Below are 26,806 nucleotides of genomic sequence, written 5' to 3' on the forward strand. Positions count from 1 at the left end.
GCTTCTTAGAAATTCCAGAATCTCACCTCCGCCCCAGCCCTCCTGAATCAGAACTTCTGGTGGCAGCGAGGCTCCCGCAGTCCGTGCAATCAGCTTTCTGGGTGATTCCAAAGCAGGCTAAGGCTTGCAGAGCAGTGCTCTAGGTTGCCTGACAGAAGCACCGTGGCATGAGGGAAGTTGCCCGTGATTTCGCTCATTCATTCACTGAAGATTATATGGAGTGCCTAATGCCTGCGGGGCACTGGGGCTCCGTCATTAGACAAACCCCCATTCTGTGAGCTTATACTGAATATAGCTCAAAATTCAGAAGCTTAGAAAGCAAAGTGCAGACTGTGTGCAAAGATGGAGGAAATTAGACCGGAGAGAGGAGATACCAAGTGTCCAGGCTGGGGCTGCAATCTTCAGCGGGCCAGTAGGGGAAAGACTCGAGGAAGTGAGAGGAGGGCACGCGCCAGGCAAGTGTTGGTGGAAAGAGAGTTTCAGGGGAAGGAAGCAGTTGGAGCAAAGGCCCTGGGGCAGGAATGTTGAGAGCTAGCATGACTGGGAGGCATAACAGGAAGGAGGTCATAGAGGTTCAGGTGCAGACTTAGGACTGGCTCCTACCTTCCCTTTGCCTCTGTGTACCCCCACCCCCTTCACCCTCAGATGCTGGGCTTGTGTGCCTAGGGGCCGCCTAGAAACGGAGCCCTGATGTCACAGAAGTCTTTTTGTCTTGCAAAGTTGAAACTGTTGATTAGCTACTGAGTCCCCACCCCAACCTGGCAACCACCCCTCTACTTTCTGTCTCTGCGAATATAAGCAGAGCCAACTTAGCATAATGTCCCCAAGGTCCGTCCACGCGGAGGAAAGACTCAGATTTCCTTCCTTTTCAAGGCGGACCGATATTCCATTGCCCGGTTGGGCCACATCTTGCTCACCCATCCTTCTGTCAGTGGACGTAGAGTCTGATGTATTTTGAAGCTAGAGCCCGCGGATTGGATTGGGAGAGGGTGAGGAGAAGGAGCTGATGACGGCTCCCAAGGTTCGGTCTGAGCGATGGAAGGATGGCCTTGACATGACCAAGATGGGGAAGACCGGAGGGAAGTAGCTTGGGGGCGGGGAGGGGAGGGGAGGGGAGGTTCAGTGAGGGAAGGTTCAATGACTTCCATCCGCCAGCTCCCCTGGGGGGGATATGTCCGCGGCCAGTTGGGGTCTGGGACTCAGGAGGGAGGCCTTGGGGGCAGACACCTGTTCTGAGGTGCTGGTATGTCTCTGGATGTGACCTACAAATCCAGGAGACTGGGAGGGCTCCCAAGGAGCAAGGACAAAGAGGAAAGATCCCAGAACTGAGCCCTGGGACCCTTTGGTGTTTGGGGCTCTGGAGATGAGGGGGAATCAGCAAAGGATCTGGAGACTGAGTGGCTTGGGAAACATGGTGTCCTGGAGGCCAAACGGTGATGCGTCTCGAGGAGAAAGACTTAATGCGCTCGTGTGACACACATGGGCTCCAAATGCCGTCCTGGGGGTTGCGCCTTGGAGCTAGAAATGTGGAGCCCTTCGGTGACTCAGTAAGGGCCGCATCAGGGCAGCGGTCTGGGTGCAAGTGTGACAGGGTGGGGCACACAGGGAACCCAAGGGAAGGATGGGAGACAGCGAGTACACGGCTGGGCGGTGGCCGGAGAGGGCCCCAGGGCGCCGAGGAAGCTTCGTGTCTTGTTTCGTTGTGTTTTGAAGCTGGGAGACATATCCGTGGAGGGAGAGCCGGAGAGAGAGAGGGAGAGTGGCTGGAGCCGTGGCCGTGAGTGGGGCCTGGGATCCGGGGCCAGGAGGAGGCGCACGGACCGGCCACCCGCGGTGACACAAGGGGTGGCAGTGCGGGAGGGTGCAGGTGTGACAGAGAGGCGGGAAGGGACAGCACGCAGCTCCACCCTGAGGGTGAGGGTGGGGACGGGCTGGCACTCGGGCCAGAAGAGAAAAGCCCGGAGTAGTCACCCAGGTGGGTGCAGACAGCAGCCTCGGGGCCTCTTCCGGCAGAGGTGGCCCCAAGGCCCCCCGCGGAGGTTCCTGGTTACGAGTGCGAAGTGTGTCCGGTCCCCAGGGCTGGAGTTCGGCCAGGTGAGCCCTGAAGGGAGGGGTGACAGGGAAGCAGCGTGTGGCCCCAGGGAGGGGGTCCGGGCACAGAGCAGGCGAGGATGGCGGGGGGCGGGGGGCATGGTGGGGGCAGAGCTGAGACGAGAAACCAGGCTTCCAGCTCCCAGACCGGAGTTTGCGGGGAACCAGGCAAGGCTGCCCAACTTCTGTGGCTTGGCACAGAAGTTGCCATCCAACGCGCATGGTGTCCAGGGAGAGGCATGAAACTCACACGACAGCTGGGGTCTCTCCCGTGCCCTCTGGGTTGTGCCAGGCCCGGCGCGAGCATCTTGAATTCTGGAGCCTCAGCATTGGTGAAGGGGTGCCGCGGGCTGTCCCATCTCCAACAGGGAGCCCGACACACGGTGGCCGTGCACGGATGTAAATTGGTGTTTGTTGAATGAATAACAAACGCACTCATTTCCGCCCTTCAAGTTTTTAGTTTACTGGTGATCTTCAACCTGTTGTGTCTGTAGCAATTCTGAATGTGAAGGTTTAAGTGGAATCCCTACCACAAGGAATTAAGAATTTGTCTAGGGGCGCCTGGGTGGCTCCGTCGGTTGAGCGTCCGACTTTGGCTCGGGTCATGATCTTGTGGTTTCTGGGTTCGAGCCCCGCGTCGGGCTCTGGGCTGACGGCTCGGAGCCCGGAGCCTGCTTCGGATTCCGTGTCTCCCTCTCCCTCTGCCCCTCCCCTGCTCACTCTCTGTCTCTGTCTCTCTCTCAAAAACAAACACTAAAAAAAATTAAAACAAGGAATTTGTCAAAGTCCCACTGTGTAAGTGAGCAGTATTTACAAGGTACTCCCCAGTGCCATCTAGCTGCGTCTCACGGCGTCACTGAAAGCCCTCACAATTGCGGCATCATTCATTTCTGTCGCCCCCTAGTGCTAGGAGAGATAGCTTTCCCTTTTCGCCCTCGTTCTGCAGAGTCATCCTTTCTTCCGGGTCGGGTCTCAAAGTTACCATCTAAGGAGGAAATACCATGTAATAAAAAATTACCCTCGAAAATGATTGGACGTGCCTAACAAGCGTACAATTCCTGTTTTGCTTATAGAAACCTCAGCCCTGACGTGCACAGGTGGCATATTTGGTAACGTGTCGCACACAATGACGTGTTTTTGTGCAAAATAGCAGTTATGGTATTTTTGGTAGGATAAAAGGGCCAAAAGTCAGAATTCGTCTAAATCCTTAAGTCAGAGTATTTACAAGGCAAAGTTCTCACCTGTCCTGGCAAAGTCAACATTCCTCTGTCCCCGGCCTTGGGTCACCTTTCGGCTTGGGGTATGTACCCCTCCCTAGCAGCAGGGAGCAGGACCCCCTCACCTCAATGATTGGCTCCGGCGGGGGCAGAGGTGGGGGTGGGGAGACGGACACTGGGTCCCAGGTCGCTGGACAGACGCTCTCTGGGTTCCCACGAATCCAAAGCAATCGCTTCATTCTGGGATTCTGGAGCCGCAAACCCTGAGTTTAGAAAAGAGACTCTCTGTCGAACTAAAATATTAAGTGCCGAAAATGGGGAGCAGAGTCCCTGCTCCCAGGCGCCCTCCAGCGCTGGTGCAAAGTGGTGTAAACCCGGGACTCCTGACTGCCTGACCACAGACCCCCCCACCCCCACCCCCGGGACAGAGACTGTCAGTCAGGGTCTCAAAGTCCTTGTGGAAAAGCAGCTCTCCCCACAGAGTAAATGCCGTGTCCCGGGAGTACACAGATTCCTGGTTTTTGAAATCGTATCGATGCTGTTGGGGACGAGTCAACTACAGATTTATCCCGAAGCACCAGGGAATTCATAGCAGCTTCCGTGGCTTTTGTAACTCTCAGTCACCACATACTAACCATGCAACTGCCCTGGGCAAGCAAGGCCAGCCCCTTCCAAATCTAGGACGCCCTGGCCCCAAAGCTGCAGAAAAGTGAGTTTTCCCCAGGCTTCCTCTGCTCTGCTCCCCTATCAAAAAGTCAAAGCCATTGTCCTATTTTATTTTATTTCTATTTTTTAAAACTATTTATTTATTTATTTATTTTGAGAGACAGAGAGAGAGAGATAGCGAGCAGGACAGGGGCAGAGAGAGAGGGAGACACAGAATCCGAAGCAGCTTCCAGGCTCCAAGCTGTCAGCACAGAGCCCGACGCGGGGCTCGAACCCACAAACCGCGAGATCATGACCTGGGCCGAAGTCGGACGCTCAACAGACTGAGCCGTCCAGGTGCCCCAGAGCTGTGTCCTTTTGCATTCTGAGTTTTCAGGACGGCGTTTGTTGGACAGGACGGCAGATGGAGTTGGAGAGTCATACGCATTATTCAAATTTGTCTTAAAGCAGCTTTCAATGAATGAAACCGTTGTATGAATGGAGGACTTTGTTGTACCTCATGGATGACACCTGCCCCCTTGGGGGGCAGAGACAACACCCCAGAGTGCCATCCAGGAGACCTCGCTTCTGGTTCAGGCTCGTCACACCTGGTGTGGTCTTGCTCAGGTCAGTTAACTTCTCAGAGCCTGGACAGGGGTGGGAGGTGGGTTTATGGTCACCGGGGACATTTCCAGTGTTTGTTACGAAGATTCCATTCTTGGACAAGCAAATACACACAGCCACGGGTTTCTGGAGTCCCTTGGCAACGCACCCCAGAACTTTAGGTGCAGCAAGGGCATGGCTTTGAGTAACATCTGATCTCCCAGTAACAGAGTTCTTCTCCTGTGCCCAGAACTATCAAAAAGCAGCAGTACCTAGCCAAAGGTCAACAACGCGATTTGATGTTCCACGGGTTTGTCTTGATGATAATTTTCTTTTTCTTTTAGTTTTTTAAGTTTATTTATTTTGAGAGACAGAGAGAGAGTGAGAGAGAGAGAGGCAGAGAGAGAAAGAGAGAGGGAAAAAGAATCCTAAGCCGGATCCGAACTGTCAGTGCAGAGCCCAATGTGAAGCTTGAACTCACGAGCTGGTGAGATCACGACCCCAGCCGAGATCAAGAGTCAGGTGCTTAACCAGCTGAGCCACCCGGACGCCCCTTGATGATAATTTTCTCCTTCTTTGGTGCCTGATATTGGATTTCCACTTACTCTATGAGGTTGGCAGAGACTTGTTTTAAATGACATGTATTTAAGCGAACAAGTGATTTGGTTTATAGGAGAAAAATGTTAATAATATTAATGTGACAGGTGGTACCCAGATGTGGCCAAAAAAAAAAAAAAAAAGGGGGGGGACACGTGCACACAAACACAGATACACGTGGTTTGGAGATTTTTATTTCCTTATTTAGGGGGTTGTTATTTATTTATTTGTTTACTTATCTAGGGGTTACGAATAGCCACTGCACTGTCTCTGACTTGCAAGGGAGTTTTAAAAGGATTGTGTCTACTGTGCTTGTGAATGTTGAAGTCACTGAGTTTTGGGGATCTGGCTGGCTCAATCCATTCAGTTGCTGGATCTGGCCACTAGATGGGGCTTTCTCCCTCTGGGTCCGGACAACCCATGGTTTCTCACTCTGAGAGGCTACCGTTCTTTGAACTTAATCCAACCCTTTATGATTAATAGATTCCACAATGTTCCTTACCACTCAAGCCTCCAGCCAAATGTCAGCTCCTTAGAGACCTTCTCCCTGTTTCCTTCCACCCGAGCCTGTGTTATCACTGACATTGAGCTTGAACCTAAGTTCAGTATGTGCTGAGGTGCATTTGCTCTGTTCTATCCCGAGCCCGGTCCACTGGAAGGTAGACTCCTCGAGGGCAAGGGCTCAGGCCAGCACAGCCTCTGGCATTCGATAGGCGCTCATATATTGGCTCAATGACTGAGTGAGTGACCCTTCCGTGGAACTTGGGTGAAGGTGGCAGGCGACCATGAAGGTGACAGGCAGGCGTTAAGAAGGTGATAGGTGAACTTGATTTCAAATATCAGCCTCCTTACGTGCTGGCAGGTGGTTGGGGACAAGTAGTTTGGATTCTCCAAGACTACACCTTCCCGTGTATGCAGGAGGGAGAACAGGTCACGTTCATCGGCTCATTCTGAAAACTAGGTGGGAGATGATTTACATCAGGTGGCGGATCCAGCACCTGGCGCGTTGGTTGGAACCTGACAAATGCTGAGTGGTTTTCCAGACTCTTCTGGGGAATGATTCAGAATAAACACAAAAGTCACGCTACCAGAAATACATAATTGATGGTCCCTGGCTGACTCAGTCAGTAGAGCATACGGCTATCTCAGGGTCGTGAGTTCAAGCCCACCTTGGGCATGGAGCCTACTTAAAAAAAAAAAAAAAAAAAGAGAATTAATTTAGAATACCTTATAGAGAAGGACAGACGCAGGCCCTCGTGAACTGGTCTCTGGCTTGGGCAGGAGTGTTGACTTGACTTTCTGTTTTCACGGAAAACAGTTCTGTAAAATGCTCCCTCCACCTTCCAAAAATACCAAATAATGCGCACAGTCATAATCTGGGTCCCCATCCCAACCCTAGCCTCCATCCTTTATGTCCCTCCACCTCCTTCTTGCTCTCTTGGGCTTCTCGCAGTTTCCCAAATCCACTTCTACGGCTTTTTCACATGCGGATGCCCCAGCCTGAAAACATCCACCTGAGACCTGTCCCGGGGGACTCTCACTCATGCATCAGGGCGGGGTTTAAATGTCACCTCCTCAGGGAAGTCCTCCCTGGCCACACACACACACACACACACCCTCCCTGGGTCAGCCACTGTGCTAAGGCTCTTCTGCTCAAACCCATATTTACTTCTTCAGTGTCTAGCTTTCCCATGATTCGTTGACTTGTAACTTGTTAGTGGACAATATCTACAAGTCGCAGTGGCTTGGTTTCCGGCCACAGGCAGAGGATCTGCGGTGACTAGGTGTCTGCACCAGAGCAGCAGGGTCGACATGCTCTGCCCCAGAATATGCCAGAGCCTGCATCTGTGAGCTGGGTGTTTCCATGCCAACCGGCGGGGCCTCGGTGAGGAGCACCCGCTTTCCTAAATGCCCCCCCGGTTAATTACGGATGTGCCTCTATTAAGGCAAGAAACTTGTTTTAAAGTTACGGTGCGTGGATTCGTAGAGCTGGGTCTCTGCTGCTGAGAAATGCATTCTCAAAGACAGAAGGACTGTAGGAAGTGGGCAGTGCATTCCCAGATTCAAGGTTGGGAGCCCAAACGTGGGAAAGCCTGCGGCACTTGCCCTCATTCTCAGCCTCCTCTCCCCCGGCCTCGGACACCTGGGCTCAAACCCTGGTGTCCGGGGCTGCCCTCTCCCCGCTGCCTCTCCCTCTGTCTTGGCCCCTTCTCTGCCCTTGTCCTCCTTCCCAGAGTCCATCGGTGGTGAAAGCGTTTGGGGTTAATTGCTAGATTCTACAGGTTTTTTTTTCTTCTTGGCTAGAGATAGTGGGATTTGAGAGCAATCTGCAATGTTCTGCGGCCAAAGAAGTGTCTCTGTACGTGTTTGCAGCTTAATTATCAGCCTCCTGATTGCAGTGTCTTCCCATGGGACACACCTGCTCTGCCTTTAGAACCTTGGCATTTGGAGTGTATATGCCTCTGTGTGTGTGTGTGTGTGTGTGTGTGTGTGTGTGTTGCAGCCTTTTTTTTTTTTTTTTTTTTTTTGCTACACATTTTCTGTTTGTTCAGATAAATGTGTTTAAACTCTGGTGGGCTGGTGGTGCTTCTTCTTTTAAAAGAAACTAAGCTTATTCATCTGTGGACCGCTTTCCCAAAGGAAATTCCCTCTTCTCGTGAAGAATGGGTGCCAGAGATTGCGAGTGAGAAGTGCTGTGCAAATATCTTCCCTTTCTATCACGGCGCCCTCTCTGTGTTCGGGCACACCAGCCGACTCCCTGGAGCTGGGCTGAGATCAGGCTGGAGGGTGTCTCCTCCCCTCCCCAGGCTCCCCAGTGCTATGCCTCCTGAGCCTGAGCCCCAGGCCTCTCTCTGCCCCTTTGAGGTCACCAGGAATCCACGGGAGAAGGTCTTCTGGGCTCGGAGTGAATGGAGACATGTGACTTTGCTAGATGCTGTTCCCTTCTCCTTCCATAACACATCCACCAACCTCTCCGACTCCACCTGTCTGGTGCCCCCTGGTCCACCCACAGCTTCTTAGTCTCTGCCTCTCGGCCCAGCCCCTTGGGTCAAAGCACCTGTTGACCACTCTGCCGGGTTCTGGACACCAACCGCCTTTCTGGAGTCTTCCTCCCCCTTAGCTCCCCATTCAGCAGCCTGAGAGCTCACCTTGCCCCTTCTGATCTCCATCCTGAATTCCTAGAGCCAAGCCCTCACCTACACCAACATCCTATTTGTTCAAAATTTTCTGATTAAGCAAGTTGTTGGTCCCTGGATTGGTCTACGTTGAAAGTGACTCCTGTGTTAGATACAGATCTTTCAAGAAGTGTGATGACAATAACTAACGTTGATTTTGCCCTTACTCTGTGCCAGATCCTGGCTAAGAACCTCATACAGGTGTCTTCATTAATCCCCATGACAACCCATGGAGTGATTCTTCATATCTTTTTGTTCTGTGAGGAAGGGAGAGTGTGGTGGAGTTTGGAAACCAATGCGAGCCATCTGACGTCAGAGCTTCCAGAAAGAACTGAGACGTGCCATGCCCTGAGCTCTGACCTCCTCGATGTCGCCTCCATCAGGTTCTCACACTTGCATTTGGATGGGTCTGCTTTGAGATCATTGAGTGAACACGTGGAGAGTGTCTTCCGTTGCGATCGGTCGGATAAAGCAGGGGACTTCATCGTCATAGCCTAGGGTGGGAAGGGGAAGTCAGCGGGACTCAGCTCTTCAGGGAGTCACCCCTCCGTCCCTGCCAGGCCCACCCAGTGGGCTACACCTGGACCAGTGGACAGCCTCCCTCCTTCTCCTCTTCACCCCCTGTGCTGTGGCCTGGGAGACCCTTGTCAAAATCAGTCTGGCTTGGCTTACCCCAGGGCCTCCAAAATGATGTCCGAAGTCTTTAGTCTGGAATTCAGGGTGCTAAGTCTCTGACCCCCACCTATGACTCCGGTCTCAAGCTCTGGGCTCCAGCCTCCACGAACTCACCGTCTGCAAATACACCAAGCTCCCCCACACCTGTGCAGCGACATAGAATGCCCCTCTTCGACCTGGGGGGCTCCCCTTCACCCCTCACCTTTACAAAGAGCCCCATTAGCCCTCCCGGTCACTCCCTCCTTTAGTTCATTGTGGCCTCTTATTCGGACCTCCACGGTCTCACGTGGGTGGTAGTGATGTGTCAGGGTTAGTTCCTAACGGCGAGGATTGCATTGGGTGGTGTAGGGCAATGTCCACCTCTGTAGGAAATACACACGAAGAATTCCAGGTGGAAGGGCATCAAGTCAACAACTTAGTGGCCTTGGGCTGTGGTCCCCAAACCCTGTGCCAAGGCGTCCCTAAACACTGTAGTGGACCTTTAGAGGCGCCATGGGACATCTTACGTTTTTTGAGGGAAACACGGAAACATTATGAAGCTCTATTAACACAGCAACTGTTAATCAACCCAAATGTCTATCTGTTGGAGATGGGCACATCCTTGCAGCAGGCCATATGTGGCTCTGTGATGATTGAGGTCACAGGAGCCCCACCTAATAAGGGGAACTACTAGCTATTTCCTTTGCCCTAGGAGCCCCAGAAATCGTGACTGGGACCCCGAAGGTGGCACTTGCCACGAAAGTTTGGGAACCTCCAGTTCAGAAAAAAAAAATACTTTGTTGTGGCTTTGCAACCTTCTGTAAATTTCACATTGTTTCAAAATTACAATAGGAAGCACCGAGGTTGACTCGTGGTCCTTATGGAGGCTTATGGTGTGGACAGAAGTCTCCCCTGCCTCCTAAGGCAGCAACACACGGCCAGGCTTTAACAGAAACTGCATGAAACCAGGACTGTGGAACAGAGGCGGGTGGCAAGCCTCCGAAACTGCAGTCACAAGCCACATTGTGACACGTCCTTCCGCATTTCTGCACGCAGGTGTGCATTATTCAGAAGAAAATGCATGTGAGGCCGTGTCACAACCATGAAGGCACTTGGCTTGTTCCGTTCTGTTCCAAGGACATGTATTAAAGAGGAAGATAATAAATTGGCCAGAAGAGGGCAGAGTGGTTAGCTTTCTTTCTTTTTTTCTTCTAGAGCTGGGGAAGCATTAGAAATTTGAGGGGAAGAAAGTGCGTCTTCGCATGTGCAAATTCTATATTGAATGAACAAGTGCAGAAGTTGATAATGTAAAATATTGACATTGGACTCCAAAAACCAATTTCCCAGATAAAGACTGGCTTAAGGACTGCTGGCCTGAAAAGCACCTCAGGTGACAGGTTTATGCCATTTTCTCGACAGACAAATGCACGACGCCCACATCAAGAAAGGGGTGCAGTCCAGCATTTGGTGCTGGAGTTTTGAATCAATTCTGGAAGTCACATTTAAAAGAGACATTGCGGGGCACTTGGGTGGCTCAGTCGGTTGAGCGTCTGACTCTTGGTTTCCACTCAAGTCATGATCTCATGGTTCGTGGGATCGAGCCCCGCATTGACAGCTCAGAGCCTGCTTGGGATTCTCTCTCCTTCACTCTTTGCCCCTCCCCTGCTCATCGCATAAGCTCTCTCTCTCTCTCTCTCTCAAAACAAACAACCAACCAACCATTAAAAAAAGAGAGACATTGCAGTTTAGAGGGGCTACAGAGGGACGGCAGAATGTTCCAGAATCATACATAGCATAGCACTTACAGATTGGGAAGAGGCGACCGATCAGTAGAGACCGAGAACTATTCCCAGCTGTGAAGCTGCAAAGCACAGTTTATTTGGTGTGGCTACTTAGGTCAGCGAGAAACCCGGAGATCACAGTGGCTTGGGGCAGGAAAGAGCATAGGCTACCTGAGTTGTCCAGCTCCACGGCCAGCTCTGAGGGGGAAAGTCAAGTGACACCGGGGACATCACGAGCAGGCTGCCTGAGATGCCTGGACAGGGAGGCACCTGCCTGGGGTGTGAAATCAGCGCAGAAGTGAGCTGCCTTCATTGGAGTGGGGGGGCGGGCAGGGGAGCTCCCCACCTTAGCTTATCCGGTGTGAATGCCCACCACTGGCCCAGCTCCGGCTCCTTGGCCACTCCTTGGCCAGAAGGAGAGCGGGTCCACCGGGCAGAGGAATACACAACATGTCCTCCGTGGCAAGTTCCTGCCGCTGCCTGTGCATCCCGCCAGCTCAGCTCACCTGCAGGCAGCCCCGGGATCCTGATTTGCTCAGCGCTTATATAATTACAGTGACATCCTGTTGCGCGTTCCTCTGGAAGCCGACCGAGAGAAAGAGCTGGTGCGATGGCAATTGTCCACCTGGCGCGGTATCGGGCAGAGGAGCAGCCCAGCCTCGACCCCGAGGGGGCGCTGCACACAGAGCAGCTGAGCTGGCCTGGGGGAGCGGTTCCCAGCTGGGGCAGTCATTGCAGGTCAAAGAAAGGGACTGATGGCTGCGGGGATGACAAGTCCTTCACGGAGGGCGGGGCCGGGCGGTGCTCACAGTGTCCACCACTTGGTAATAATAGTTGTCATCGTCATCGTCGCCGTCGTCATCCTCTGCTCTGCTCACCTGTGAGCTTCTTGAGCCCAAAGGGACAGGACCTGGGTATGACCACTGGTGTCCTCATCCCGGAGCGTGGCTCCCGGGAAGGCCCTCAATGGCTACGTTCCCACCTTCTCTATAATCCTCTGTTACGTTTCTAACATGTGACGTAGAGGCAGGCGTCAGTGCTCCCAGGGCTCTGAGAGGGGAGGCAACCTGTCTGACCGAGGACCAGGCTGCTGCCGTGAGGACCGGCCCTGTGTGATGCAGTGCACCTGCTCCCTCGATGATGAGGCCGCCCTCGCCGGACAAGCTGGCCTGGTGACCAGAGCTGGGCTTGGGCCCCACTTTCTGAGGCTCTGGCCTTTCCGCCATGACCTGCTGTCCTCGCACCAGCGTGGCGGCCTCTGCATGGGCCCCTTCCCTCCTGCCCTGCTCCCCTGTAAGGGGCTCTGGCCCAAGCCTGGCCTTGGGGCTGACCTGGGGCAGTGGCCAGGCCACGAGCAGGGACACACGGGACTCACTTGGGACAGAGCCAGCTCGAAAAGCCGTGGTGCTGTGGGCAGGTGCCTGGATGGGAGGCGTCCGTAGAGAGGTGGAGGAGGAGGTTGGGGAGACACCCGTCAGAGGAGCAGTGGAGCAGAAAGGCAAAGGGCAAACGTTCTGGAGTTGGTCAAACCTGGGCTTTCATATCTACAAGCCAGTGGCCATTAAGTTAACATGACCTCTTTAGGACTCAGTTTGCTAATCTGTCTGATGGGAATAACAGCACTTCCTTCATTAGATTGTTCCGAGGATTAAGTGGAATTTCATATGTAAAGGGCCTGGCACATAGCAGGTACTGAAGAGACCTTAGTTTTCATCCTTTTCTTCTTTCCCAAGGCAACAAAGAGGTTCCGGGAGCTTGCGGGGTGGAGGTGGGGCTCTTTCCTCTGCAACATCTTAGAGAGAGGAAAGGAGGAAGAACCGAAGGAGCAGGAATAGCGACAGCCCTATGTTTAGGGGGCACAGAAACGCCTGGAAAGTTCCAGATTGAGCTACTGTATAGGAATAATTATGGCTGCTATTTTTGTGCATTTGTTTAATAACGTTAATTTGGCGACAGCCTGATATTATAACATCCTCTCCCACACAGAGGTGGCTTTCACTCCCTGTTCTCCAGAATCCATTTGTAGTTCCCCCGATGGGTTTGGGCTCAGGAGCTGGTGAGTCATAGCTGGAGGGGCCTCCAGGAAAGTCCCCTCTCCACGTGGGGGGCAGGAGCTCCTGACAACGTCACCCTGTGACGGGAGAACCTGAAACTCACCCAGCCTTCCAGGGAATGGCCTTCCAGCCTTGCCCGGGGCCTCTCCGAAGGCTGGCAGAGAAGTGGCCATTCCTGAGCCGTTTAACCAGGGCGGACTTAGAGGAGAACTCAGGGTGGCTAATGGCCTCGGAACAGAGGAAAGCGCAGGGGCCAGAGAATCATCGCACTAAAATTTACAACTTGGAGATTTGTGTTGAAAATAGAGATAACATCAAAGAATGGTTTCTGAGTGAGGGCTGGCAAAATGGTACCCCTTAGTGGATGTTTTGGCTGAATCAACCCAAATGTCCATCGGTTGGAGATTGGGCACATCCATACGACAGGGCACATGCAGCTACAGAACAGAGTGACGATCAAGGTACAGAAAGCAGAAAGCAGATGAGGGGACGTTTCTCTGGAGCTGTATTCCAGCTCATCAGTGAAGAAAGAGCAGTATTAAAACACTCACATTTCGCAACCGCCAATGAAACAATGGATCCGGACCATGACTGTCAAGGGTTACTAACTTCACGTCTCCCAATGTCAGATGTCAAACTTAAGGTATTCTTGAAGTGTGTTATTATTGGCTTTGTGAGTTAAAAAAAAAAATTTTTTTTAACACTTATTCATTTTTGAGAGACAGAGATAGAGTGTGAGTGGGGGAGGGGCAGAGAGAGAGCGGGAGACACAGAATCCGAAGCAGGCTCCAGGCTCTGAGCTGTCAGCACAGAACCCGATGCGGGGCTCGAACTCACGAATGGTGAGATCATGACCTGAGCTGAAGTTGGACGCCCAACCAACTGAGCCACACAGGTACCTCTCGGTATTGTGATTTTATTTTTTAAAAATCTTTTTTTTTCAACGTTTATTTATTTTTGGGACAGAGGGAGACAGAGCATGAACGGGCGAGGGGCAGAGAGAGAGGGAGACACAGAATCGGAAACAGACTCCAGGCTCTGAGCCATCAGCCCAGAGCCCGACGCGGGGCTCGAACTCACGGACCGCGAGATCGTGACCTGGCTGAAGTCGGACGCTTACCCGACTGCGCCACCCAGGCGCCCCTCGGTATTGTGATTTTAAAAGAATCTGAGCGTATATACGTAACTGTGACATGCTTATACAGGAAATGATGTGATGTTTGGGGTTTGCTTCTAAACATTCAAGGGTTGGACATGTGTTCATCCTGGTTGAAACTGGGTGATGGGTGCAGGAGAGCTCACTGTACTATGTTGTCTACTTTTGAATAAGGTTGACATTTTTTAATTTTTAAAAAATTGTTAGTTTTTTAAGTTCATTTATTTATTTTGAGAAAGAATGCAGGGGAGCGGGGCAGAGAGAGAGGGAGAGCGAATCCCAAGCAAGCAGGCTCTGTGCTGTCAGCACAGCCCTACGCAGGGCTCGAACCCATGTACCATGAGATCATGACCTGAGTTGGACATTTAATCAACTAAGCCACCAGGCACCCCTGGCTGACATTTTTAAAAACTCAGCAGTGTTTTTAAAATAGTGGATTTGTTTGGGTAGTGAGGCTATGCATGGTTTCTTTCCCTGCTCTCATTTGTCTGTATTTCCCAAGCTCTTGAAGATGAACGTATACTCTCACCTGCAGAAGGCGACCTCATAGCACAGTGGTAGGAACCTCGGGTTTGGCATCAGACAATCTAGCCTCCAGTTCCCACCCTCTGAAGACCGGCTCAAGGACACCGCCATTTTCTGCTGTCTCTTCCCTTCCCTCCCCGCTACTCTTAGGAGAATTAACCCTCCTTCTTTCATGTTCCCAAATTATGTGGCTGGTCCATTCATCCACAGAAGATCTTTGATTGGATGGTGTGTCTTCCATGCGAAACTGTGAGCTTTTGGAAGGCTCAGAGAGTGTTCTTCTCGGATATGTGGCTGCAGGTAAATCACTTACCTTCTTTGAGTTTCCTCTGCTGGAAGAAGGTATTATAATGCTCCCCTCGTGGAATAGTTGGTGATACCCACTAGACGACAAACAAGAGAAAGCTAGATAAGCCTATGTGGTTCTTAACTAGGGACACCCCGCCTACCCCCTGCAGAGAACAGCATCTGGAGACATTGTTGGTCACCACGATGGAGGATGAGGGTGCCACTGGTGTCAACGGGGTAGAGGCCAAGAACGTGCTAAATATCCTGCAATGCACAGGACAGCCCCCACGACAAATATCATCTGAGCCAAAATGTCAACGAGGCTGCCATTGAGGAATGCTGGACTGTTTTAGTCGGGGTAGGGGGGGCGGGGAGTTGAATATAGAAGCATTCATGCTTTGCCTGTGGGAATGGCAACTGTGGCCTCCATTCTGAAAAGCAACTAGGCAGAGTTTGGTCAAATTAAGTGCACACATATCCCGTGATGCATTCCACTCTTTGGTATCCCAAGGCAATGGCCACAAGGTCTGTAAGGTCTGGGCGATGAGCTCTTGACTCTGGCCTCTTAACCCCATTTTTGTGGTGTCTGTCAGTGGGATTTTCACGGGATTTAGGCAAAAGGTGGTGATTAGAGGAAATGGACTACAAGTTCGTGGAGAAAAACAGAAGCATCACGACAGCAGTGTTAATGAAAAAGCAAGAAAGGGAATGACAGACATAATGTGAAACCATTTATTCGAATTCACATCACATGCAAAAAAACTCAACAACACACATTTAAGGAGCAACAGATAAACAAAAAGTTACCTTATGAAATACATTTGAGTGGTTACTCATGGGGTAGGGAAGAAAGGAAAAACACATGCATAGATAAAAAACCAAGAGCCAAGCCTTTGTGGACCAGTGACAGACCAGTTCACGCACCATGAACTAGAGAGTGTAATTTTTAAAAAATATTTATTTACTTTTGAGGGGGGGGGGGCGTGTGGGTGTGAGCAGGGGAGGGGCAGAGAGAGAGGGAGAGAGAGAATCCCAAGCAGGCTCTGCACTCTCAGCACAGAGCCCCAGGATCTTGCAAACTATGAGATCGTGACCTGAGCCTAAATCAAGAGTCAGACACTCAACCAACTGAGCAACCCAGGCGCCCCCGGAGAGTGTAATTAACTCAACTCTGCTCTAGGGTTTGGAATCGATAAATAAAATGAAATGATGTAGGATAAACTGCTTGCATAGATGCTGACATAATAATGGTAACAATAGCTAAAATAGTGAGTTAGTACTAATTTAATTATTATTAATAGTCTAACAGGGTAAATTATTACGAATGCTTTGATCATTTTCTATGGACCCACTGAGGGAGAATACAGAGTATCTCTCCAAGGGGACAGGCTGGAAGGAAGTCCTTGGAAGAGGTCAGGGAGAACAGCCAACTCTGGGGACAGTCCCCATCTTGGGAAGGAAATGAATCAGGGGGTGTAATAGGTGGGATCCTAGAGTGGTTGAGACTAGAGTCCCTCACGGGCCCAAGGCAGGTGTTTCTGAGGCCATTGGACACCAGGCATGGATGTCCTTGCCTCTGCAGGGACCCTAGCACCTACCCTGGGCTGGGCTGTGGAATTCCAGCTGTCCGATGGCCTCTGTCATGCCCTCCCCATCGGGATTTTGGGCAACCCTTGGAGACACTGAACTTCCCGCCACCCAGTTGAGGGGGGGGGGGGGCTCAAGGTGAGACTTAATTTGATTTAGAAAAACAAGGTGACATTTGTCACACTTAAGTAGTGTTGGAGTAAAATTCATTTGTGCTACACTTTTTCCTTTGCACTTCACGCAGCCTGCTAGCAGCATGGGAGCTCACACATATGGTGTTTCAGGAAACGTTCTGTTGAGCAAACGGAAATATTCCCTCCTCCTCTCCAGCTGGTGGGCTTCAGACTGTCAAGGCCTCCCTTTCCGTGTGCTTGTACTGGCTATTTGCTTCACAGTGTCCTGGGATTCAGCCTGGAAAATGGGGCCTGGAGGCCAGAGTCCACTGAGTGCTCGTGGCCAGCATCTGAGGCTGACTCCCCAGTACTGTCAGGATCAGGTCATTGGGCAAGCCGGATGACGCCAGTCACACTCTCACCAGTCAGGCCAAACATGGGCTGTGAGCCTTCCTCCAGGAGCTGTCAAGAGGAGAGAGGGCAGGGGCGCCTGGGTGGCTCAGTCAGTTAAGAGTCCGACTTTGGCTCAGGTCATGATCTCATGGTTCGTGGGTTCAAGCCCCGCGTGGGGCTCTGGGCTGACAGTTCAGAGCCTGGAGACTGCTTCGGATTCTGTGCCTCCCTCTCTTTCTGCCCCTCCCCTGCTCGCGCTCTGTCTCTGTCTCTCTCTCAAAAATAAACATTAAAAAATAATTAAATTAAAAAAAAAAAAAAGAGGAGAGTGCAGTGAGGGGCCAGCATGCAGGAAAACGTGGAGTTGTACATCCATTTCCAACATTGGTTGTATGAAATAGTAGAAAATACACATGGTGGTCTCTTCTCTGGTTCCTGGCACAGAGCTCCTAAATCCCTTGGAATTTCCCAGGTGATGGGAGAGTCTTTTGTTCTGATGAGGCAACCCTGGGTGGGCTCCTGGATAGCTTCAAGATGGGGGCTAGTCACCAGAGAGACCAAGGCATGATTAGAAGCCTGGAATTTTCAGCCCTACCCCCCATCCTGCAAGCAGGGAAGAGGGGCTGGAAATTGGGCTAACGATTGACCAGGCCTACATGATGAAGACTCCATAAGAATCCCGAAGGAGGAAATTTGGAGAGCATCTGGGTTGGCGAACGCACTCATGTGCCCAGAGGGTGTTACACTGCAACTCCACAGGGCTACAAGCTCCTGTGTTCAGGACTCTTCCAGACCTCGCCCGCCCTGTGTATCCCTTCATCCACCTGCTCATCTGCATCCTTATCATAACCTTTATCATCTAATAAACTGGGAAGCGTAAGTGTTTCCCTGAGTTCTGTGAACTGCTCTAGCAAGTGACTGGATCCAAGGAGTGAGGTCATAAGAACCCCTGATTTGTAGCCAAGTTGGACAGAAGTTGGGCGTAACCGGGAGACCTTCTTGTAGTTGGCATCAGAAGTGGGGGACAGTCTCACAGGACCGAACCCTCTTAACCTGTTGGGTCTGCGCCAACTCTGGTTAATGTCAGAGTGGAATTGAATTGTGGGACACCCAGCTTGGTGTGGGGAAACCGACATGCGTCTGGTGTCGTAAGTGCCGTGTGTGAGAGTGAAGGACGAAGCAGTTTTTCCAGCAGAGATGAGAGTAGTAAATGGAGAGCTTTCAGGAGAATGGCACCTCACCATTCTTTCCCACTTATTGAGACCTTTTCTTCCCCATCAATCTTCGAACAGGAGCCTGGACTATTTCTCTGATTATGGAAGTGGACGCTTTGGCCGTGTGGGGCATTTAGAACTGCAGGTAGCAACCAATTAAAACAGGGCTTTCAGAGCACCGCAAATATCATCTGTGTGGTTATGAGCAAGCCCCCAACCCTCTTTAAGTGTCAGTGTCCTTTCACGAACCGGATTGAGAGGGCTAAATGAAGGAATGCTCGCAAAACCCCTACTACGTGCCAGACGCTCTGAATAAGGGCTTTACATGCACGCTGATGATGACGTCTGGCGATGACCCCTCTGCTGAACTCGTAGGGCCTTAGACTGACATTCACAAGAAACCGTGTCTTGATTCAAGATGGTGAATCCATTTTTCCCCGAATCTGCCACTGACCTCGTAGGACACCATCCAGCCTTGATCATTTAGGGCACTGAGAATTGCTTTGGATTTAATGTGTGGTACTCACCCGGAGCCTCTTGGCCATTTTGTTAAGACAAATAACCTGAGGAGGACTTTTACATTTTAAACACATAGTTGTCGTCTTTTAAAAAATAGACTCCATAGTATTTTCACACGGATTCTATTGTGTCTAATACGGGGTAGGAGGTGGACGTGTGGATGTGGGTGGACTTAATATAAAAATTGAGCCAAGTCCAGTCTGCTGAGAAGACTGGCATACACGGTCTCTTTATTGCCTGATCAGAAACCTCCAAAGCCCTCAAGCCTTGTTCTTATTATGATTGCTGAGTGTGAAATGAATTATTCCAAGACCAGTGATGAAGACTGGTTTAAATTCTGTGTCAGAGCCCTGAGACTGTAAGGTCATTTCTGAGCATCTAAGGCCTACTCAGAGCCAGAAGTCCATCCCTTGGCCCTGAAAGTGGGGGCAGAGAGAATACTGGCTCCAGAATGCTGAGCACTACTGTCCTCTTTCTCAAAGGCAGGCCCTTCCTGCATCCCGATGAGTACCAGCTCAGCAGGGAAAGGGCCCAGGAGCAGAGAGGCCAGGAATGTGCCCATGGACTTGACATCTTGCCCATGGCATAGCCTCGTCTAAAGAGGCAGGGTCTGCGTGGGTTGGGAGGGAGCAAGGAAGATGCCTGGGCCTTTAGCCTCTCTGGTTGCCCACCCAGGATCATTTCCCCTTCTTTTCCTCTACTTTGTTTGGGAAGCAGACTCAGAAGGGGCTTTATCCTCAATCTGAAGGGGGAAATCCTGGTAGATCGAAGCCAGTGGTTATCAACTCTGCTTTCACACGAGAACCACCTTGGGAGCTTAAAAAAAAAAAAAAAAAAAAAAAAAAAAAAGCTCATGTGCCTGGAACCCAGTCCCCAGAGCCTAGAACATGGCACAGTCTTGACATCACCTGGAAATTGTTAGAGAAACAGTCTCAGTGCCCAGCTCAGAACAAAATCAGAATCTATACTGGAAGAACAGTTGGTCAAAGCCAATCAAAGTGCAGCACATTGTATTTTCCTAAGGTGGTTGCCACAACAGATTCCTTTCTCATGTCCTTCTCTCCACAAGAGGACTTTGACGCGCATCACGTCTCAAACTGGCAGGATCTGCGTTCTGTCCCCTTACATTTGGGTGATCTGGTGATTATGATGGAAAGGACACCAGATGACATCCAAGGTTACTTCAAAGAAAGGCAATACTGCCTGTCTTTTAGGATGTTCACTCTCAGACCCCAGCTGTCATGCTCCAAGGAAGACCAGGCCTTGTGAAGAGACTGTGCATAGGTGTCCCAGCCGACAGCCCTGGCTGTGGTCCCGGTGGACGTAATTGCCAGACAAGTGAGCAAGGAAGTTTTGAAGATGATAGTCGCTGACTCTAACCCCTTGAGAGATCCTGAGTGAGAACCATCTTGCTGAGCCCAGTCAGCCCCCCAAAGTGTCAGAAATAGTGATATGATGGCGATGAAGCTATTGAGGTTTGGGGTAACTCGTTATTTCAATAGATGACTGGAGTATGTGGTCACCCCTTCCCTTTGCCAGATGGTAGTTTATCAATGGGCACATGACCCCAGAGGTGGAGACTTCTGGGAAATTGGTCTTTCTTCCTAAGAAAGCCACAGAAGAAGAGATAGTCCTTCACTTCCTTCTGATGTTGTTGTATCTAGATAGGACCCTTGGCATTGCTGCCAGCCTGAGGATAAAGTCAATGGCGGCACCACCAAGAGATGGAAAGAACTTGGGCTTTTGATGGCATCATTGAGCCCATGAATTAGCCAGTCTTGGGCCCACACCTACTCCTGGCCTTCCTGACGTGAAGATAAGAAATACTCCTATTTAAAGCAGTTTGAGTCAAACTATTACTTGCCATTGAAATGACCTATTCGTCGCGGCGCATAAGCTAGAATCTGATCTCCACCAGCTTTAAAAAGGGAGGATCTCAAGGCCAAGGTCAGTGAACAGTGGGGTATCAGATACGTCCCCCCAAAACTGCTCCTTGCTGGTGAGGAGAGAGCCAGAGGAATGGGAAAAAAGCCTCTCCCAGGCTACGCGCAGGATGAGGGGTTGGAGCGGGGCAGGGCCGGGTAAACACGGCAAGTCAGCTAAGCTTGGGGCATAGAGATGGTGACTCCGAACCAGTGCTCAGCCCTGAGCCAGTACATCTGCTCCACTGGGCCCCACCAGGATTCCCATTTAAGTTGTCACTCAGGCTCACTCCTTCCCAGGGCAGAGAGGCCGAGGAGGCTGTCCATCTTATGGGTGGAGAAACTGAGGCCTGAAATGTGCCACTGGTTTTCCCGGAGGGGGTAGCTGGAGGCTTGAAGCCCAGCTCCGAGGTGGAAAGGCTGGGTTGGGACTCAGCAGAGGAAGCCACGGATCCTATTCCCTGAGCCCTCAGCCCACTGGGATAATCGGCCAGCATCTCATCTGCCAATCAAGGCCAAGACTGAGCTCCTGATGACATTTCTAGGATGAGCTTTTCCAGGGAACTGTCAGTTCCCTCCCCTCACCCAACTCCCACCTGGAAACTTTCATCTCCTAACAGACATAGTCACATTTTGGGTACCTTTCAGCTGGGAAAGATTTTTCTTGCCTTTTGGCACAAAAGTGGTGCCTCTTGACCTTGAACCCTTGGAGGCTCTTGACCTCCGGAGTTGGCTCACCGGGGCCTCACTTCCCATAACGCCATCCAGGGGAGCAGACGCTGGATTGAGAAGCTCCACTGCCTCCCATTCCCATTGGCTGAGAAGGGGAGAGCTGAGTTCATCTTTGAAACCTCCCCCCTCTCCCCTCCCGCTATTCTGGGGCCTGCCATTTGCATTCTATCATACACAATCTTGTTCTTCCTTGAGGTCCCCCGAGTCTGTGCTCTCTTAGCTAAATTCTGCATTCTTTGGGGGTGTCATCTGGGTGCCCCTGGCAGGAGGCAGAGGCTGGGGGTCTATCATTTGAGCTTGGTTGGATTTTGCCTACAGAACTTAGTCTTTTGAGCTGGAGACAGAACCTGCAGATGACTTTATCCAACTCCGTCGTTGTAGGAATGAAAAAAGGAGGTCCCTAGGCTGCTGACAATACGCAGAGCGGGAGCAGTGCCCTGCAGGGAACTCAGGTCCATTGCCACCCGGGAACCAGCAGAGCAGAAGCCTCGCTGGATGCAAACACCCAAGGGCGGGCGACCCGGGCAGAAAAGTCTGGCTCAGAAGCAGACGGGGAGATCGGCCTTTAGTACACATGAGGAAGCCGAGGCAGGCCCCGGGAGGGTGTGACCTGTCCAAGGTCACTAGGATCCCAGTGCAGTTGTAGGTGGGAAGCCAGCAAACAGAATTCTTCCAGAAGGAAGGGCCTGAGGCCCCAGTGCCCATCCTGGGTCCTGGGGAGGGGGGGGCTTTGGCCCAGCTATGGCTCACCACCTTCCACCCCCTTGGGGAGAGTCAGGTCTGCACTGTGGCGGCCTCTGAGACTCGGTGCCATGGCTGACTTCACACTTGCAGTGCAGGCCGGGCCCTGGCCCATCTGGCACGTTCAGTGGAATCCACTCATTCACCTGTTCCCACTCACGGAGTGTTCGTGTTCCAGAGGCTGGGAAATTTCTCAAGGGTTGTGTTAGCATGGGAGCGTGTATTCACCGAGTGTAGGATACCAGCCAACACTGGGGGAGCTGCAAACGCGCTCCACGCACTCGTCAGGGAGATGGCTTCGGCTGGAGGGACAGCCTGCGAAAGAACAGAGCCCTGGGCGTGGCCGTACACGTGCGTGCATGGGTGAGCAGAGATGCGCCGACTCCCGCTACTCCTGTATCTCACACCTACCCTGCAATTCTTCTTCTTTTTTTTTTTTTTCAACGTTTTTATTTTATTTTTGGGACAGAGAGAGACAGAGCATGAACGGGGGAGGGGCAGAGAGAGAGGGAGACACAGAATCGGAAACAGGCTCCAGGCTCTGAGCCATCAGCCCAGAGCCCGACGCGGGGCTCGAACTCACGGACCGCGAGATCGTGACCTGGCCGAAGTCGGGCGCTTAACCGACTGCGCCACCCAGGCGCCCCCTGCAATTCTTCTTTTTAAAGTGTATACATTTGCTTTGAGAGAGAGAGGGTGGGGAAGGGGCAGAAAGAGAGGGAGAGAAGCCCAAGCAGGCGCTCACCGTCAGAGTACAGCTCAACGAGGAGCACAATCCCACGAACCGTGAGATCATGACCTGAGCTGGGATCAAGAGTCGGATGCTCAACTGACTGAGCCACGCAGGCGCCCCCCCCTACCCTGCAATGCTTAAGATGGAATACCATTTCCCCGGGTCTCATCTGCCCTTTATCCATCTGTGGTGGTTCATTTAATGTGTCAACTTGGCTGGGCCACGGTGCCCAGATTATTCTGACAGTTTCTGTGAAGGTGTGTTTCAGATGAGATTGCCATTTATGGCAGTGGACTTTGAGTAACACGGATTCCTTCTTAGAATGTGCTGGGCCTCGTCCAATCAGGTGAAGGCCTGAATAGAATAAAGACTGACCTACCCCAAGCAAGAAGAAAACCTACCAGCAGATGGCCTTCAGACTCACACTGCAACTCTTCCCTGAGTCTGCAGCCCGCTGGCCTCCCCCATCTGATTTTGGTGATTTTGGACTTGCCAAGCCTCCACCACCATGGGAACCAATTCCTTAAAATAAATCTCTGGGTGCATCCTATCGGTTCCGTTTCTCTGGAGAACCCCAATACACCACTTTTATGTGGGGAGAAAGGAGTTACCCAAACATTAAGGGAGGGCCCCCCCCCCCCCGACACATCACTGAGAAGCTGGTGGCACTTGGGGATTTGCCCCCAAATGCCTCCCCATCAACTCAGTCCACAGTCCTAATAACACCCCATTCCTCTGAAGGCCATCTGGTGGGACAGAGGGTGTCGCGGAGTCCCCCCCCCCCCCCCCCCCCGGGGCAGGGAGGAGGCTGGGGAGTTTCCATGTGGGAGGGAGCCCGCAGTGGAATTATTCCTGCCCAACCACTGGTGACCCTGAGTGCTTTTACTCCCCAATTTATCAGACTTCAGTTCATTACCCTCCCTCTTCAAGTGTTGGAGGGGGAGGGAAAAAAAAAATCTCATCAATGTGTTTTTTTGAGTTCTTGAGGAAACAAGAGATCAGCAAGGGCACTGGGAAAGGAGCCGGATTATGATTTCTGAGTTGAGACTACACAGTTTAATATTTGATTGTGGGGAGGCTGCAAACAGACCCCCAGTTCTGAGATTCGCGTGTGGACGGAAAGGAAGCCATAATGGTTCCACAATGATCGATAACCTTCCCCCCTCCCGCATGAAGGAGGACGATGACCCAGAACCTGTTCGTAAGAGAAGCAGAAGCTGTAGGTTCCCAAGCTAAGAGCTTCTTGGCTTAGCAAGTCCAGCAGCCAGGCCAATAAAGGCCCATGCTAATGACGTCAGTCAACAATCAGCTCGTGTTCAGGCGTGGATTCTATTTTTTCCAGGTGCACAAAAACAAGCTCAGTACAGTGACAGAGAAAGGGAAATGGGGGACAGGAAAGTGCATCTTAGGAGGGTAATCACATGGACAAAAACTGGAGAAGAGCACATCTAAACAAGCGGTCCAGTTCGGAAATGCTACCTACTGGTCTGCACGTACGCTAACCGATGCCTCTGCTGCGGAGAAGAATGTGGTTTCCGTTTTATTCTGTAAACAGTAACCAGAGTGTGATGGTCATTTGCAAGGTGCCAATGGACCGGAAAGTTGGGTTGGGTCTATAGTTGCTATCAGTTTCAAGGCAAGGATTGAAAAGTCACGTATGATGGCATTCTGGAGCTTTCTACACGAGGCTGAATCAATGGAGTTGGGGGCGGGCGTGTGCGAAGCGGGGGGCTTGAAAATAATTTAGGCCAAGCCCCTCAGAGCAGACGGGCTTGCCCAAGGATCCGTGCTGAGTGAGTGGCTGAGCTGGGACCAGAATCGCCTTCTCTGATCTTCTCTACTGTGCTGTGAAGCACGTGTTATATAATCCAGCTACGAAGCAACTTGCCCGTACCTGTTCAATTGTGTGGCCCCCAAAGTAGTGTGTTGAGGCCCTCACCTCCAGAACCTCAGAATGTGACCGTATTTGGAGACAGGGCCTTTACACGGTGGTGAAGGTAAAACCGGGCTCTCTCAGGACGGGCTCTAATTCACTCTGACTGGCATCCTTATACGAGGGAATTTGGACGCCAGGGGTGGGCACACAAGCAGAAGAAAGACCCTGTGAGGACACATCGAGAAGATGGCCATCTGCAAGCCAGGGAGAGAAAGCGAATCTGCTGATGCCTTGATCTCTGACTTCTGGTCTCCAGGACTGTGAGAAAATAATGGTCTGTGTTTTGAGCCATCGGGTCTGCGGTGTTTTGTTACGACAGTTCTAGAAAACGAACAGACTGTCCTTTCCAAGTCCGTACCCACAGGTGTGTGGTTTTTGGTACAGCTTTCCAGGGCCCACGTGTTGCCCGTGGTGGCCCTGCGAACCTGGAAGCCAATGCTATCTTAAAGAGAGCAAGAGAAAGACCGAAAAGCTGGCAATGCCAAGAAAACACATGGCAGAGAGCCTGGCTTTGTTTCGCTGCTCACAATCTCAAAACCAGAACTACACACACTGAGAAGATGCCTGGAGGACGGGGGTCACATCCTGCGGCGGCCCTTCTATCGATTTCCCCACCCGCCCCGCTGCATTTCAGGGAGAGGGCCTGGTACCTCCCAGCCCAGCTTTGCTACTAGGGAAACGGGCATCACCATGCCTCATCTGGAACCATCTAGTGGCCGACATAGGCCCCAAGTCCAGGAAGCAGATGCTGCCCTGTGTTAGGATTAAAGGGCAACCCCCAAATGTTCACAGAGAGCGGCTGGATCCTTCCAAGTCTGGCTTGCTTAGACTCAAAATGCACCAGGTGTTGGCAGATCCAGCTCCAAATCCCAGGCAGCCTCTTTGAAAGCTGCCTTCTACTTAGGTGGTATAGACGTGTGTCTGTAGGATTCTATTTTAGGGCCTTGGACAGGAAATACTGCCCATTTGAGCAGGGGCAGTATCCCCAGGGCCTGAAACAGTGCCTGATGGTACTAACTCGGACCAGCCAAAGTCTGAAATTCTCCTTGTCAGAGTCACTTCTTGGGTTAAGGCATTAAAGACCCCTGTTAAAAACGGTATAGGGGCCATACATATTAAGACATCATCAGCCATTAACACCTCTTTGTGACTTTCTCAGAGTAGCCTCAGAATCCCCCCCCCCCCCCCCCCCCCCCCCCCCCCCCCCCCCCACTTAGCCCGGTAGGGACCAAGGCTGGGGCAGCCGAGTCCTGGTGGGAAGAGAGGACAGAAGTTTCACAGCCTATGGGGTGGAGGGGGGGCGGGGAGGACCGACGTGGGTAACGTAAACGGGTAAGGGATTTCACGAGGAACACTGCTTGGCAATTCTGAACCAGCCAGACCTCCGTATGAGATTCACCTTTCGCCCTGATGGTCCAGAACACGAACACGGGGGCCAGGCTAGTTCGCAGGCACACAGGTCCGGCTGGGTCTGTGTAAGGAACTCGGCATCTCAGAGCTCGTCTCGGCCTGGGGCCACGGAGGAAGGTGTGTGGGGACAGACAACACAGCTGGAACAGCCACGTCTCCCAAGGAAGGGGAGAGCCGCAGGAGTGATTGGCACCCGAGAGGCGGGGCCACGCCCACACCCTCAGCCGATCAGCTTGTCCGCTGGCTCCAGACTCCTGACCCCACGCTGGGGGCAGCCAGGGCCGCTCCCGGGGAAGCTTGGAGACGACACGGGTCAAGGGACAAGGGACAAGAGCGAAGCGTGGTGGGGACAGCCTGGGCCTGTCAACCAAGGGCCTGGGGCTCACAGACCATCAGGGGAGGATGGGAAGGGCCGTCTGGTTGTCCACAGTCCAGGGAGGAAGGCGGTGAGGCTCAGCAGGGGGAGGATGACATCTGGTCATAGTCGGGGCACTTGAGCAAGGCTGGGTAGTTGCTGTTCATCTGCAGGGAGGCGTCACTGGAGATGTCAGACGGGCTGCGGCCCCGGACCCAGGCGTCCGGGTGCAGGAACTGGCCTGAGTAATCGGAGCAGTTGCTCAGACGGGGACGGTAGAAGCCGGGGTGAGGCCTGTACATGTCCTCGGCGGTGTACCTCTTCATGAACAGGTACACGGACATCACCCCAGCGCTCTACAGTG

General features: G+C 52.1%; 1 protein-coding gene and 1 long non-coding RNA gene across 3 annotated transcripts in view; both read right to left on the reverse strand.

The window, feature by feature from the left end:
* Positions 1-10,829: 10,829 nt before the first annotated feature.
* LOC121015307 (uncharacterized) lies at positions 10,830-11,904 on the reverse strand. Its single transcript, XR_005783744.1, has 2 exons — positions 11,271-11,904; positions 10,830-11,038 (listed from the first exon to the last, which is right to left on the reverse strand). It is a non-coding gene; the product is annotated as an uncharacterized LOC121015307 (long non-coding RNA).
* Positions 11,905-23,782: 11,878 nt separating this feature from the next.
* The window catches only part of CACNG5 (calcium voltage-gated channel auxiliary subunit gamma 5), a 41,259-nt gene continuing 38,235 nt past the window's right edge, over positions 23,783-26,806 (reverse strand). For both annotated transcript variants that reach the window (XM_040452166.1, XM_040452165.1), the window contains one exon: positions 23,783-26,798. In XM_040452166.1, coding sequence (XP_040308100.1) covers positions 26,541-26,798 — 258 coding nt within the window. In that variant the 3' untranslated portion in view covers positions 23,783-26,540. The remainder of the gene's footprint in view (positions 26,799-26,806) is intronic.

Source organism: Herpailurus yagouaroundi, unplaced genomic scaffold (assembly GCF_014898765.1).
Source record: "Herpailurus yagouaroundi ecotype Mexico unplaced genomic scaffold, PumYag 206, whole genome shotgun sequence".
Taxonomy (NCBI): Eukaryota; Metazoa; Chordata; class Mammalia; order Carnivora; family Felidae; genus Herpailurus; species Herpailurus yagouaroundi.